At 47.6% G+C, this 16,787-nt stretch overlaps 1 protein-coding gene across 2 annotated transcripts in view; it reads left to right on the top strand.

Moving 5' to 3' along the window:
• The window catches only part of CERS1 (ceramide synthase 1), a 306,536-nt gene that overhangs the window by 51,412 nt on the left and 238,337 nt on the right, over positions 1 to 16,787 (top strand). The window contains exon 1 of one of the 2 annotated variants that reach the window (XM_069649169.1): positions 3,111 to 4,033. The exons of the other annotated variant lie outside the window; for it this stretch is intronic. Coding sequence (XP_069505270.1) covers positions 3,755 to 4,033 — 279 coding nt within the window. The 5' untranslated portion in view covers positions 3,111 to 3,754. Of the gene's footprint in view, positions 1 to 3,110; positions 4,034 to 16,787 lie in introns of those variants that run through there. 2 annotated transcript variants of the gene reach the window in all.

Genomic DNA, 16,787 nt, shown 5'->3' on the forward strand with positions numbered 1-16,787 from the left:
TTATGAGCAGATCTCCCATTGGGTCCTCTCCATTTTGGCGCGAAGGGAACTCTGTCAAGAGGAGGCTGGAAACACCACTACCATGTCGATCGCCTGAGTTCTTACGAACAAAGAATAAGGAGCCAATTATCCTACAACTAAGAAGCTGAGTCGAGGAATCGCTGGTGACCCGCTGAAGGTTTGGCACCCTGCAGTACTGCGGTCCTGTGAGACCCCTCAGCTTCTGATCGAACGAGAAGGCCTGTACTGGCGGCTGTGACCCTTTAGAATAGTGGGAACAACTATTCTCGGCATCTTCACCAAATCCTGTACGTAAGCCTTCGGAAGCGTCCCTGGGCCAACCAGTGGACTGACCAACTTACACAGGAACCTTGCTCGGTCACCGCCGTCTGGTTTACTGCTAATCCCGTGTCCTCGGCACTCTCACACGATTCGTACACTTGGCATTCCCAGGTCTGAAGTGAGGCGTGTGCTTTGGGACCGGAATACCTGCGGTTGCCGAGTTGCCCTGCTGTGGTAACAAACATGTGCGTGTTTGCTGCATTTGGGACACTCTCGACCCTGACTCCTGCTGTCGCGGAATCTACACAGCGTCGAGACATCCTGCGGATTGCATCTGAACCTGCCAGTACCGAAATGGAACCGGAGAAGCCTGGGTCTGCCTGCATCGGGGACCGGTGAGTAGTCAATACCCTAACCGGTCGCCCTCCCACAGGAGCCTATGGCTCTCCACTGCTGTCGTAAACAGCAACCCTTTTCCGCACTCGCGCCCTACTTCTGCCCACAAGTGGAGGCCGTGCTTGAGTAGCGGGGAACTGTTCTTCATCGTTTTGTTCACCTCTCTGATCTGCCTGATTTCCATGAAGAGACTCTCCTTTGCCCGGTGGCACCCGCGTGTGCAGCTACTTTTGAGCACAAGGCTCCACTCTTCGTAGGGCTCGGACTTCCTTCTAGTTAAGTGGCCTCTGATGTCGAACTGGGTCTAACGAGTACTTGCACTGCCTGTTTTCCTCCCCATCTAGGTGGACTGCATATTTCGTGCTTCTAACTCTTTAGACCCCTTGGTCTTGTATATATATTGTATTGTTTGTGATGTGTTGGTTTATTGGAGTTTTGCCGTGATTCTTTACTATGGTCGATGTTACAAAGGCCTTGTAATAAATGTGTCTATATTTTTAATATAACACCTGTCTGGAGTAATTTGTAAGCGTCCTTGCTTTGTGTGCTCATTGCTGGCTTTCAGTCACCCTCACCCCTCTTGAAACCTAGTCTTGACCGCCGCCATCGCTACCCTGATTAGTCTGGCTTGTCCAGAGGTTACCCTGTTCCAAGAAACTAGGCTGGCCTTCTGAACCTCTGCCCCTCCATGACAGAGTTCAGAAATCCATCTTAACATTTACCAATAATTACACCCCAGGTAACACAACCATGAAACCCTCCTCATCACCTAATTTGTTTCCCTCCCCACCAAATTGTCGCCTGACAAACACCCCTCCCCGTTCCTATCAGCACCTCTCACCTAAACCCATCTCTTATATCCACAGATAAAGGTCTGACGACATCCTGGCGGGGTCACAATGCATAATGCACCACTACGGTGTTAATGGGTTCAGTATAAATAGTTCATAACATAACATTTACTTACCTGTTGACTGCCTATGGACAGTACCACCCACGTCGTGCCCCTCGTTGCCCAAATCACATACTTCTGAGATCTATTTGAGCTAGTTTTATTAAGCAAAAACATCATACATGTTGCTACTATTTCAAAGTACTCTGCATGGCTTAATGGAAGCTGTGAAGGATCTACTGAGGTAATAAAAATGTCTAAGTCACGTGTGACTTCAGCTGCTTGATTTATAAGCATTCTCTGGGCCTCATTACCAGGACAGCAGATTCAGAAAGTCCCCATTCCCATGAAGTCCCATAGGGCTCCATGGGAATGGGTCCAAAGAAGCAACGGCACTGTTGTCAACGGTGCTGGTGCTTCTGTGAAAACTCTGAAGCGGGCACCATAGCACCCGGCATGTCAGACCTGCTAGGCGTAACGGCCTCCACCCGCATCGTCGGAGTGTGGCTATCTGGAAAGGGTGCTGGTATGTTGCTACCGGCAACCTTATTTCTGGACCGCCACACTCATAATGAGCTCCTGTGTCCTTGCCCTTAGGTGCTGATAAAAACAAGTACTGGCAAAGTCAACAGTTTTGTCTTGTATATAGGCATCAGATATGTACTTCTCTAGCACTGCTATCATATGCCCAGGTACTTGCACGAGTTTGCAGCTAATAACATTAGTAGCCAGTTAATACATCTATGGCAGTGCTTGGCAAATACCTATCACATACCTACACAAAAGCCAACACTTTTAGCATTGCCAATGCTTATTTTTCTTAGTCATTTTCAATTCCCAGCAGTTCTTTCTACAATTTTTTCTCTCTTGGTCTTCCTCAGTAGTCCTCCTTTGACATTTGAGCTTGCCTTCCTTTCTTTTTTCTAACTCGTTTGTTTTCTTTCTCTCGTCCTTCCTGTTTCCCGCTATATCTGCTGTTGTATGTTTTACTCTCCTCTCCTCCTTATCTCTTTGACAATTCGCTTCCTTTCTTCTTCGTTTCCGTTCCACTTTCTCCCTCTTTTCGGCCTCCTTACTTTTCACGTAGCACGCCGCACCATCTCTAAACAGAGCAGCCCCCGTGCAAACACCAGCCGAGCAGCCTTTCTCAGCATTAATAGGTAGGAGAGGAACGATGCCTGCTGCTGGGGGAACTGGGAGGTCGCCAGTTTCCCCCCACCTGCAATACGTTATTACAGCTTCTCGCTGAGCGACTTTCGTATTGGAAGCGAGTTTTGATGTAAAAAGGCGCTTGTAAAAAGAAAGGAATATTCAAGCATGTACACTTTTATTTGAATTGTGATGGCTGGTAGATAGAATCTTTATAGAAGTTGAAGGCTGCTATTTACAGAATTGATGGCTGTATGGGCGCTAATTGATGTCCATTCGTGTCCAGTGCATGCGTTTGATACTGGGGTAGGGGGCGTGTCTAGCGGGGGCGGGTGGTCGTGCACTGCAGGCTGCGGGGCGGCGGAGCAGCAGCCGGCACAGCTGCCTCCAGCACTGACAGTCGGTGCGTTCATCACATGGGCTCCCATTCTGCCTCCCCCTTCCAGTGAGTGGCTCTGGCAGCAGGGTTCGGGGGGGGGGCTCAGTCTCCTCCCACCTCTCATCCTAACGTGCTTAGGCTGCTCAGTCGGGGGGTGGGGGTATTATTTCCTCCTCGGGAAGGAAGGCAGCTGCCGCCTATCTTTGCGCCGGATCGCATCCTCAGCCTTACCCCGGACCCCATCCCCCACCCTGCAATAGGGGACGGGGACCGCCAATAGACCCGGGTCCTGCAGCTTCCAGATCCTGGACCCGAGGCAGCGATCAAAGGGGCGATTAGAGTCCATCAAGACCCCCTTTTAATGGGTTAAGCTCTGGGTCCTACAGCCCCCACCCTTCTATAGGACCACCTCCCATTTTAGACCATTGCATTACCACCAAGCAGACATCCTCCCAAGGGGACCGGGTTTTAAATGCCTGGTTTCTCCCCCCACGACCCACCGGGATTCCACAGTCCCTGGATGCAGCTGCGACACCTCCTCCGGTAGGAGCATCCCTGGAAGGACCCGGCAAAGGTGGCTTGAATCCACCAGGCCACCTCACCTCCACCCAGCAACACAGGGGTGTGTGCACTTGCAGCCCCACGCGAGCCCAGCCATGGAGGAGCAGGTGCGGAGGACGCTGGACTCTGGGCCCGGATACCTGGACCTGCGCGAGGGCCAGGTGGAGGCCATGCCGGGGTATATGGAAGTCCTGGGCAGGGGCGGCGCGAGCTTCTTGGGGGCCGTGGAGCGGTGCAGGGGCTGCGGCTGGGAGCTGGCCTGGGGGACCCTGCAGAAGGAGGCTCGCTTCAGCCCGGCGGAAGTCTTGCTGCTGCTGCTGTGCGCCGTGGGCTGGACCGTCCTGCGGAATGTCGCCTCGCGCTGCTTCTTCCGGGTCAGTACATGCATGTCTTGTTAGTCACTGGTCACTGTGCCTGGAGAGGTCAGGGGGATAGCTAGGATTCTCTGTGCTGGGGCCCCACTGTGATGGGTGGGCCCAACAGACCACCACAGAAGCATGCTACCATGCAGCCTCTGGCAGGGGCTGGGGCCACGGAGCATCCACACCGCTCCACACCGCTCCATGCCACCACGTAGGGGATTCCAGCATATTCCAGGCTCCTACGTCATAGGCCAGGCTGCGCAGGTCAGCGTGGCGGGCGACAGGGTGATGTGCCAGAGAGTTGAGAAGGATATCCCAGTATGTCCTAGTGCTCAGGATACAGCATAACTCTCAACTCTCCCGCTTTTGGCGGGTGTAGTGTTACCCGCCTTTCAAGCAGCTGACTCACCCGCCAAGCGTTGTATACACTCATGCGCTTCTATGGGCTCTCACCCGCCAAAAAAGAAAATCGGGTGTGTTCACCCGCCTTGGAGACACAAAAGATTGGGAGGTATGGGGTACAGGGTCAGCTGCTGCGGTCTGAAAACTGGTCTGTGGATTGCTCTCAGCCTAGCTTTCCTCGCATCTGCAATATTTTGCAAGCTTCCATTTTAAAGTCCCTCGAAGGTAGCGTTACACTCTGCACCACTTGCCTTTTTTAAGGGGTAGGTGGCCGCTGCTCAGCTTAGTGGTCCTGACTTAGAAGCCAGGGCCACTAACGAGGGCGAAGGTCACCTACCTGGCACACACTACAGAGAATGGCAAGGGCTCTAACACACCTTCATCTTGCCCAGTGTGGACACTTCACAAAGGGAAGCTTGACCTAGCCTGCACAGGCAGCGAGAACCCTTGTCTCAAGCTCCCTGAGGAGCCTGGGGTGGACCGGAAACCAAAAGAGGCCCTGGAAATAATTCTCAAAGTGGCCCTTTATCGCCCATTTTCAGCAAGTCCAACCCTTTTCCTATGGGAACATTTGGAAATACCACACAAAAGAGGCTCAGTGTGCAGAGGCCTACCGGGAAATCTCCAGAGTTCCACATACGCCAGTCCAACCCTGTGAAGAGCTCCAGAGCTGGGAACAGCCTGAAGAGCGAAAGAGAAGCACGGAAGGCAGGCTTCTTGGTGGCTAGAGCCCCGATTACACACGTGCAGATTGTCAAAAGAGAAGAACATGTGTTCTAATATAGCCCCAGTGGTCGAAGTGTACGAAGAGAAGTAGTGGAACTATGTTCCCTGCTGGCCTGCAACACTCCCCACAGACACCATCGCAGCGCCCCTTCCCATGCACAATAAACCCCCCAAAACACATGTGCCTGCTCATTAAGGAAACGCCCTGTGCAGTGCACTGAAAGTGCAAGTTTCAACTTCTTCCTAGACTTTTATTTTGAAACGAAACCGTTCGGGAACGGTTTCTTTTTAAAATAAAAGTATAGGAACGGTAAAAGTTAATTAAAAGAAGTACAGGAGCACCACCCCCGACTTCTCCCGCTCACTTGGACCACTGTAGAGCCCTATAGACGGAGGGAGGGGTAAATATTGCAGGCCTCGGGCCATAAATTGGGGGAGGGTCCTTAACCCAAGCAATAATGACCTCTGCCGAGGTCTGTAATAGGCTCTGCTGCTCTCGAGCTCGTGTTGCGCTATAAGCACAACTAACGACAAACAAAATAAAAATCCTGTATGCATGGCGGGAGGCGTTACAATGGACTCCTGTAGAATGCTCTGGCTCTGCGCGAAACTAACAAGAAACAAAATAAAAATCCTGCATGCATGGCGGGAGGCGTTTACAATGGACTCCTGTAGAATGCTCCGGCTCTGCGCGAAACTAACAAGAAACAAAATAAAAATCCTGTATGCATGGCGGGAGGCGTTTACAATGGACTCCTGTAGAATGCTCCGGCTGTGCGCGAAACTAACAAGAAACAAAATAAAAATCCTGTATGCATGGCGGGAGGCGTTTACAATGGACTATTGTAGAATGCTCCTGCTCTGAGCGAAACTAACGAAAAACAAAATAAAAATCCTGTATGCATGGTGGGAGGCGTTTACAATGGACTATTGTAGAATGCTCCTGCTCTGAGCGAAACTAACGAAAAACAAAATTAAAATCCTGTATGCATGGGGGGTGTTTGCAATGGATTCTTGTAGAATGCTCCTGCTCTGCGTGAAACTAACGAGAAACAAAATAAAAATCCTGTATGCATGGAGGGTGTTTACAATGGATTCCTGTAGAATGCTCCTGCTCTGCGTGAAACTAACGAGAAACAAAATAAAAATCCTGTATGCATGGAGGGTGTTTACAATGGATTCCTGTAGAATTCTCCTGCTCTGAGCGAAACTAACGAGAAACAAAATAAAAATCCTGTATGCATGGAGGGTGTTTACAATGGATTCCTGTAGAATTCTCCTCCTCTGAGCGAAACTAACGAGAAACAAAATAAAAATCCTGTATGCATGGAGGGTGTTTACAATGGATTCCTGTAGAATTCTCCTCCTCTGAGCGAAACTAACGAGAAACAAAATAAAAATCCTGTATGCATGGAGGGTGTTTACAATGGATTCCTGTAGAATTCTCCTGCTCTGAGCGAAACTAACGAAAAACAAAATAAAAATCCTGTATGCATGGGGGGTGTTTGCAATGGATTCTTGTAGAATGCTCCTGCTCTGCGTGAAACTAACGAGAAACAAAATAAAAATCATGTATGCATGGAGGGTGTTTACAATGGATTCCTGTAGAATGCTCCTGCTCTGCGTGAAACTAACCACAAACAAAATAAAAATCCTGTATGCATGGAGGGTGTTTACAATGGATTCCTGTAGAATGCTCCTGCTCTGCGCGAAACTAACGAGAAACAAAATAAAAATCCTGTATGCGTTGGTGGGCTTTAACACCAGCATCAAAATCAGCTGTGGCATGAAGGCATGCATTTTTGGCACGTGGAGTGGATAGGAAAAGAGGAAACACTCATTCCGTTCCGGCCCTTCACTTTTCCCTCCCCAAAAAATACAGTAAAATCCTGTGTACTGGTGAAACATTTTAGGCAAGGATGTTACTCATATTTTACCGGTCCAGGGACTTCAAACGCCCCTTGGTGTTTTACACCCCTGTATATATCATTGGACTCGTGACGACAGCTGGGACATCTGTGAACACCCCTTAATGTGCACTATGTGCTGAGTGTGGCATACTGGAGGCATTGCACTATTTGCAGCAGGTGATTTCTGAGGCCAGGTGCACAGGGACTATAAACAGTGCATGGTTTGTAGTCCCCATTACAGCCTTGTCTAGCACACGCTTCATTACCGGCATGCAGTTAATTACCTCCAGGGGTAAATATCACTGCATTGCAGAGCAGTATTTCCCTTTGTAAATCCGCCTATTTGCACCTCCAGCAAAGAGGTGGGGGGTAAACATTGGAAAAAGTCCCCAGAGATTGCTTTTCAGGATATTTAGTCACATTAAAATTTGATCATAAAACCAGAGTTATCTTGCGTCATATTTCACATCCTGAATTGCCAGATCATGTGGAATTACCGCCACTTCCCTGTTGGAGGCGCGTTCCATGCAGAAGCGCGCTTTAGGAGCTTTCCGGTGGGATCGAGGCCCACATTGGTGACGATTTTGTGGGCCCATTCTGAAATCCATGCAATACACATTTTGTGCAAATCCCTTTCCAAAATTGAGCTTTTTTCAGCTGAAACATGCTTATTTAGCTTTAAGAACGTACTGGCAATTTATTAAAGAATTAACTGAGACTTAACAATTAAAAGCACGCAATGGGCCTCATTATGACCCCGGCGGTAGCCGTGCGGGTAAAAACGGCACGGCTGCCGCCGGAGTCATTTTTTTCTAGCACCTGGCAATGGGGACTTACCAGGGCATTACAGCCCTGGCGGTCCTGGTAATTCCCCATTGGTGGTCGCCAGAAAAAATCACTCCCCATTCCCATTCGAGTCCCATAGGACTCAATAGGAATGGGGAGGACGGTAGCACCGGCACCATTCATGAATGGTGCCGGTGCTATCGTCAAGGGGCCTCATTCCGAGATTGGAGGCAGCCATGGCGCTTATAGCACCATGGCTGCCTCCAATAACAGTACCGAGTCAGCCCTCATTCAATGGGGACTTACCAGTCTAGTCAGACCTTTGCGGGACCGGTAAGTCCCCATTGAAAATACCATTCCCCATTCCCATTTGAGCCCCAATAGGGCTCAATGGGAATGGGGAAGGTGCAAATAACGGTACCGCAATTTGCGGTACCGTTATTTTCTCCCTGCCGTTATTTTCTCCCTGGACCCTTTGCGGCTCCCGCTAAGGCTGCCTGGTAAAACCAGGTAAAACCACGCGGCCTTAGCGGAACCCGCAAAGGGACCTCGGAATAGGGCGCAAAGGGATTACCGGCACCATTGTCCTCACCGGTGCCCGGTATCCCTTTGCGCCCAACTAGTAATGAGGCCCAAGGTCGGCGAGCGGGTGCCGTTCCACCTGCCAGGTCAGGTAGCTTACCGGCACCATTGTTACCGGACCGGCATACTCATAATGAGGCCCAATGACCTTATATCGCTTGGCTTGTTTTGATAAGTTGATTGGAGATCTCAGTAATCCCTTTTTTTAATCAAATAACAATTTCTTGTATTAGAAAACATCTTTTCATACATTTTGTCACGTTCCTCGCTAAGTTAAATAAACTTGTTACATACAAACGTGTATAGTGTATAGTTCTCCATATTACAGCGCTAACCTCTCCGTAGCTATGGTTACGTTCCCACTCCCACAGGAAGTGTACCTTCTGAGATGCTTGACAGTTTGACGAATCTGAACGCAGGTTCCCTCCAAAAATCTACAGTCAAGTTTGAATTGTAAGGAAAGGTATGGGCCACATCTTGCAGGGGAGACAAAATTAAAGTTGAAATGCGGGAGGGGCCCCATAAGTGTTATTTCCTGTTGCTCTCCTCTAGTGTAACTTGAACATTAAAAAAATAGTAATATTCTTCCGGAAATGTGAGCCCTCCATGGCTGCTTTCGTGGCTCCTGACAGCAGTTCCAGGAATGCTAAAAATAGGACGAGGGATTCCACTTGGGGGTGGAGTGGCTGGAGTGATGGAAGTGGGGCTAAGGGTAGAGTCATGGCAAGCAAGTGATCTTTTTTTTTAAAGGGGATAAAATACTCAGTTAAAATACCTCCTTGTTCTATAGAAATTACTTGATACACGCCCAAATCACACTGTAAACCAACCCAATAATGTATACATTGCCATTGTAACATTTTGAACAAAAAGAGTACAATTGTAGTGTTATTCCCTCACCCCCCCCTTATTGGGGGCCTACATTTACCAGCACATAACGACAAAGATGTGTTACTTTTATAGTACGTTTGACAAAGTGCTTTGCAGAGAACATATTTATATACAATTATCCCCAAACCAAAGTTGGTACTAATGTTATCGACCTCAGAAGGATGAAAGACTGAGTTGGCCTTGCCGGGATTCGAGCCTGCGTTCTGCAGATCACAAACAGATTACATCAGCGAGCTCTCAACCCGCTGATCTATCTTACTGGATATAAAGCCATGTGAGCTTAAAATCTATGATACAGCTGTACTAAAAAGAAAGAAACACAATAAAAGAAAATGGATCATACCATTGCCTGGTTAAAGCCATTCCACAAACTACTTAATGGCCTCTTGCTCTTAACCATAGCAACTCCCACACACTGCTGTGCCTGCAGCTATCTAATTTTACTCATGGCTAAATGGAAAAACAAATGGAAAAATCTTAAGCAGAGCTCTTTTGATCTCAAAAGTTAAGTCTTCAAACACTGCGAGAAAGCTGATCACGGCAAGTGCAGTTGGTCAGTGACACAAGCATGGGTTTTTTTGTTTTCCCAAGATTCGGGAATCCTGAGAGACAGGTATTCCCAGACTCTGAATCCCATCCCAATCCCAGTGCTGGCCGACACAGAAGAGTTCATATGTATGTATTCAGCAGCCGTACTCCGTGCAGTTCCATCGCCGGCTACCTTCGCCCTCCAATGGCTACCACTTGACAAGGTAGTCACATGTAAATCGGCTAGCCTCAATCATAAAGCCCGCTATAGACTCTTGCCTGACTTCCTTAACTCCTGCATCCAAGGTTTTCCTCCCCACCCATGGGCTCCTCCAATCAGCGCAGGCCAACCTCCTTCACACCCCCAGAAGATGAGGAGTTCACAGAAGGAGGCAAAGCTGTGGCACATTCTCCCCACCACAATCGGCCTGGACCCAACTAAACTGAAATCCAGAAAGACCGAAGCCTAGGCACTTCACGAACCATTCCACTCCTTCCCTCCCCGCCGTCCTGCTCCCGAACTTCCAAGCCACTTGCAGCATGCAGCAAGGTAGGGTGACAAAAATAAATACACAATGTATATATGACAACAAAAGGCCACACATTCCTAAAGTATCCATAACTCTGCTCATGAGGTCTCTTGTATTGCTTGCCATGGAAAACTGGCATTAAAGTTCATCTTTACAGTATATTTTGGGTTTTGTTTTGTTTGTACTCAGGGTAATTTGAGTTCCTGAGCAGCACAAGGTATTATTTTTCCTTATTTGTTTTTTGGTCTTTGTGTCCTGTAGGAAGGGTGCCTACGTGCTGCTCATCTGTTTGGCTTATGTGGGTCCATGAGCAGTGCTTGGCACTAGACCTGGGAGAGTCGGGGAATTCATGGGAAGAGCCGAGCCAGGGGTCTGGCCTAGCTCTTATGGCCTAATAGGAGTGTAGAGTTCAATGACAAGTACTGGGAGCCAGGTAAGAGAAGCGTTAAAGTCATTTATTTAGTAAATGCAGAGAGCAGCAGGTACAGAACTGCAGGCAACCGAGCTCCCTCACACTAACCACCAGCTGTTGCAGAACACACATGTGTTCTGTAACACAAGTAAAACATAACACATCTTCTTCCTCACGGAGGAACAGAAAACAAAATAAGGGGACTAAATGAAATAAAGGGAACAACCAGAAAGAGAAAGAAATTGAATTGCAAAAGAAATATTAATCACAGATGAAATCCTTGAGCTTGGTCGAGAACTTTTTAGTTCTCTCACTCAGCCGACACCCAGCAAACGTTGTTTCTCCCAAACTACATTCACTCACCACTCTTCCACCATCACCCTCACTGACCACAACTCCATAATAACACTCCCTGGAAAGAACCAACTTCTACTTGCATAAGGCCAATCTACCCTTGCACCATAAATTCTCCTCCATCCACCACCACAACAATGTTCCTTACCGCTGCAATCCTTTTGAGTCCCAAAAATGTGCCCTCTAAACATTTGAGCCCATACCTGGGATTCTTGATCAAAACCCAATCTCCAACAAGCCACTCGTGCTCTTTAACATTTACATTTTCATCAAACAAACATTTATAGTGACGTGTATCTTCCACCATCTTCATTACCTCTTCACGATCCACATTTACACTACATGCCAACCCCATCCTGGACACAATTTCGTGCCTGGTTGGCGTCCTTTCAACGAGAGTGAGGTGTGATGCAGTAATGCCATGCCATTTGTTTCAAAACCTTACTCCACAACAACCTAGAACCCATCGCCAACTGAATGCTGCCCTTAAGAAATCTATTGACACGCTCCACCAGACCATTTGCCCTAGGGTGGTACAAGGCCATGCATGTGTGCTTTATTCAAAACTGTAGCAAAAATGTCCTCACGACTACCGAGCAAAACTGAATGCCATTATCAGTCACTATTTCTGTAGGAAACCCCTCACAGTAAAAAACCTCCTAAAAAGCTAAAACTAGCTCTGCAGTAGTTGCCTCCCTCACCGCCTTCCACTCTATCCATTTCGAGTGGTAATCCACCACGACAAAAATGAACTTGAACCTTTCACCCAAACCTTGGGTGGGTCCCATTATATCCACTGCTACTTTTTGCCAAGGCTTCCTTGGAACCCGCACCTGGAGGAGTGGCGTCTAATGCACTACTTTACTCTTGTCACTTGCCAAAAACTCCTTGCAATTTCTGATTTCTTTTTCAACACCACTATCCATTGCTTGCCACCAGTAACTCTGTCCCAGCATCCTCTTGGTGCCATTGGCACCTCAATGCCCTTGATGAGTAATTTCTATCAGCTTCCCTCTAATGCCCTCAGGGGGAATCACTTTGTAGGCCCTCCTGAGTTTTCCTTCAACTAGCGCCAGCTCATCTTTCACTTCATAAAATCGTTCAAATTGTCTTTCAACATTGTTCCTGCTGGGCCACCCTGCCACTGTCCACTCTGCCACTTTGCCAAATACCACATCATCTCACTGTGCTACTCTCCATTTCTCTTCACCCAAAGCAACTTGCTCAATGCTGGCAACAATCATCCTTATCTACCACATGTTCTCCATTGTTGCCACACTCCACTGGGAGGCGAGAAAGACAATCTGCAATCTCATTCTTCTTCCCAGGTACATCACAAACCCAAAAAGTCATAGTTCTGCAGCCCTAATATCCATTTAGACACCCTGGACGAGCCCTTAGACCAATTGCCACAAGCTAACATTTGCATCAGAGGTCTGTGATCAGTTTTCACAATAAACCGTTGGCCCCACAGGAAGAATTAAAAATGCATAATGGCTCAAAACACAGCCAAGGCTTCTATTTCAACCACTGAGTAGTTTTTCTCGGCTCCTCTTAGTGGCCTGGACGCAAAAGCTACCACATGCTCCTCCTTCCCGCTATCTTGTTGCGACAATGATGCTCCCAGACTCAATAAACTGGCATCCATGGTCAGCAATGTTTTCCGCCACTCACAAATCCCCCTAAAGAAATCGCATCAGAAATCCCTTTCTCTATCTCTTGAAAAGCCTTCATACATTCATCTGACCATGTAAACATTACCTCTTTCTTGAGTAATGCCCTCAAGGGAGCTAAGATAAGAGCAGATCTATGTACAAATTTGTGATAAAACTCTGCCATGCCCATAAATGATCCCAACTGGTCTTTATCTTGTGGTGCCAGGGCTTTAGTTATTGATTCTACCAGATTGTATTTCAGAGCTATTCCCTGGGCTAAAATTTTATGCCCAGATACTCTACCTCACCCACACCAATCTTAAATTTGCTGCACTGCACCGTTAAACCAGCCTCACACAACTTCTCCAGCAAACTTCTCAGCACTTTGTCATGTTGCTCGATACAATCAGCGTAAATGAGAATGTCATCTTGAAAAACAATCACATTTCTGACACCCGCCAAAACCTTCTTTATAATGCGTTGAAAGACAGCCACTGCTGAAGCTAAACCAAAAGGCATCCTGAGAAACTTAAATGTCCTTTCCATGGTGATGAATGCTGTTACTTCCTGACAATCTTGCGATAACGGCACTTGGTGGTAAGCAGTAGACAGGTCCATTACAGTGAACCAGCTCAATTCTCCAAGTACAGTCAGAACTTCCGGTATGACTGGTAAAGGGTGTCTCTCCTCTAAAATGATCTTGTTCAGGTCTCTAAAATCAACACACAAGTGGATCTTCCCATTGCTCTTTGCCACAAGGACCACTGGGGACAACCAATCCATCCCTTCTACTTGTTCTATAACTTCTCTTTGTAGTAGTTCATCAAGTTCTCCATGTAATTGCACCTTCATGTGATGAGGCATGGGCCACACCTTATGTACTACTGGTTGAGCCTGCATCCTCATCTTAATGCAATTTCTCTGAGAACACTGTAGGAAATTCTAAGCCCATTTATCTTCTACTTATGCTATAGTCACTGGGTCGCAAGCACATGCTTGGATGCAAATCCCCAGGTTCTTTTCTTCCTCCCATACCAGTAAGGATGATCCCTTAATTGCTACAAAAATGTCTGCTGTTCATTCTCTGCCCATGTAGCTAATGTTTGCCTGAAATGTCCCTGCAAGTTCAATCTCCTTCTCGCCATATCCATGCGGCTGAATGGGGGGAGGTTCCAACTCTTTCTCTTCCCCCGACAATGATCTTGTGATGTATCTTTTGAAATAATAGTCTAAGGGGATGCATTATCGACCTTCATCGAAAGATCGGAGCCATTTATGCAAAATATATCTACGGGCTTTCCCTTTCCTCCCGACGGTGCAGAATTTTCAAACATATGGCAAGGTCTTCATTCACTATGCTGATGTATCTGTGCTGTTTCTTGCTCCGACTGAGGGTATTTATGTTCCACCACATTGATGGTGTTCTCCTTGCACATGCGCAAGAAGTGTCTTTTGCGCCTGCACTTGATGCAGTCTACATTTCTGGCTGGTCAAAATAAGCTGGCTGCTCCATGTTTTGGGTTTCCACATCAAGCATTTCAGTTCCTTTCTTCCATCACTGTTCCTTCTCTGCTTCAAAGCATAGACCTAATGGTTAGGTTTTTCCATTTTCGTCTCCTTCATGTACTGTATCATTCATTCAATGCTTCTGGTGAGTTCCATAGCCTGTTCCAAAGACAAATCATTTGCTAATAATTTTTCTTGCCCCCTGGATTTATTGGTGCATCTTACTAACTGATCTCTGATCAAGGAGTTGGTCAAAGCGCCAAATTCACAGGTGTGGCTCAGTGTCCTCAACACCACTATGTATAATTTTCTTTGATTCGAAATGTTCTTGAATCTTCCTGATTGCAAGAGTGAAGTCCACTGCTCCTTCGCCTTGAGTTTCTGGTAGGCAATCGAATATACTGCAAATCATGTAATCATAATGCTTGTTTTTTGGAAGGGTTAAATTTGTACCCACCCATGGCCACTATGTAGGTCTCAAACCTTTTCTTCCTCCTCTTGCATGTTATTGAAGGTGTTCCAGGTTCAGCTAAAAATGGTGTATTTCTATGTGACTGAGGGCCTGATTCATGGAAGTGTTTTATAATGGCGCAATCCCATAGGAAAATGTTCCATGAATCAGGCCCTGAGTATTCAGCAATGAAATTGATACAGGCAGTCACTAAGTGAATCTTGGGCAACTGATCATGAAACAGGTAGACACTACTGCCCTTGGGAGCACTTGTTTCTCCTAGGCTTCCACAGGTTGCTCTAAGTTATACATTGCTATGGCAAAGCTCCAGCAGTGATCGCTGTGAAGCAGCGGGAGGCACTGTTCAACGCAATGTCGAATGTTAGAAGGTCCACTCCTCTTACGCAAACAGGAGCAAGCTGCGCCAACTTCAGCCCCTGACCTCCTTCCCAATTTTTCCTTCCCCAATCTGGGAGGTGGTTTTGGAGCGAACGAACATCTCCCTCCCCATCTGTTCGCCAAGGTGTGTCGATGCCAGGTCGCCAGGTACCAGTGCCGCTGCAAGGAGGGGCCTCTGTGCTGACTTCCCACCCCCTAGTGCAATCTCCCAGTCGTCAGTTCAATGACAAGCACTGTGATCCAGGTAAGAGAAGTATTAAAGTAATTTATCTATTAAATCCAGAGAGCACCAGGTACCATAACCGCAGGCAACCAAGCTCTCTCACACTAACCACCAGCTGTTGCAGAACACATACGTGCTCTGAAACACAAGTAAAACAACAAGGAGCCAATCCAAGGAAATGGCTGCACAAAACAGGAGAGGGGCCTGCGTCAGAGGTTTGGGGGCCACAAAGGGGGCTAAAAGAGTTGAGGGGCAACAAAGGGGGCAAAAAGGGGGTTGAGGCAAGAAAAGGGGCTAAACGGGACTGGGGCAAAAAAGGGGCATACGATGTTGGGGCAACACAAAAGGCTAAAGGGGACTGGAGCTAGAGAGCAACAAAAGTGTCTTAACAAGACTGTGGCATCAAAAGGGGCTAAAGGGGCAAGAAAAGGGGCTAAAGGGAGGAAAAAGGAACTGGGGTGAGAAAGGGCTAAAGGGGCAAGTACAGGGGCGAAGTGGGGCTGCAGGGAAACAAAAGAGGTTACAGTTGTTGGGGCAATGAAAGGGTCTAAAGCAGGGGTCTCCAACCTTTACGTTAGCTAGAGCTACTTGTAGCAGAGGCCAACAGTGGGGAGCTACTAGCGGGCGATATCGGGGTGGGGATATTTATAAACCTCAGAATTTTTACCAATATTTTTTTGGCTCGATTATTTCCCCTCTATAAACAGATGGACTAACATATGCCTTCACAAATATATTAAGAACTTCAAAAACGTCTTTGTTGCATTATTATTTATTAGTAGCTGTCTCAAAAAGACAGATATTTGTTGGACTACCACACAAATATCTTGTAATTTTTGTGCCCCTTCCTTTGCATTTTATGCAGGCTTTCTATGATATGATATGACATGGCATTTGTAACGTGCCTATCCACAAGTGTTTCAAGGCGCGACGAGGCAGGGAGGGGGGACCAAGGGGAGACAGACAACGATCCTACTAGGCCAGGTGTCATTCAGATCGCGCAAGTGCATGGGTAGGGGGGACGGGAAAAGTGCAAGGGGGAAAGGGAGAGGGGAAAGTGCAGTACAGGGTTAGTAATGAACAAGATAAATAATAAGGGCCAGCTGGTGGCAAGTGCAAGATAAGTGCAGACAAGTGCTGGGAAGGGGAGCTGTAGGGATACAGAGACAGTCCCGCAGTGCAGGGGTTGCCAGAAGGCAGTGCAGGGGAGAGTGGCTGGGCCAAGGACCGAGATCGGTGAGTGGCCCAGTAGCTGATTCAGTACAGTTTCAGTGATTTAGCAGGGGAGAGGGAGAGAGAAAGCAGAAGCAAAGAGGAAGGTTTTGAGGTGCTTCTGGAACTGGAGATGGTTCTCCTCAAGTTTCAGGGAGGCAGGAAGGTTGTTCCAGAGGGAGGCCCCTGCTGCGGAGAG

This window comes from Ambystoma mexicanum, chromosome 1p, assembly GCF_040938575.1.
Source record: "Ambystoma mexicanum isolate Mex_15411 chromosome 1p, UKY_AmexF1_1, whole genome shotgun sequence".
In the NCBI taxonomy this organism is placed as follows: domain Eukaryota; kingdom Metazoa; phylum Chordata; class Amphibia; order Caudata; family Ambystomatidae; genus Ambystoma; species Ambystoma mexicanum.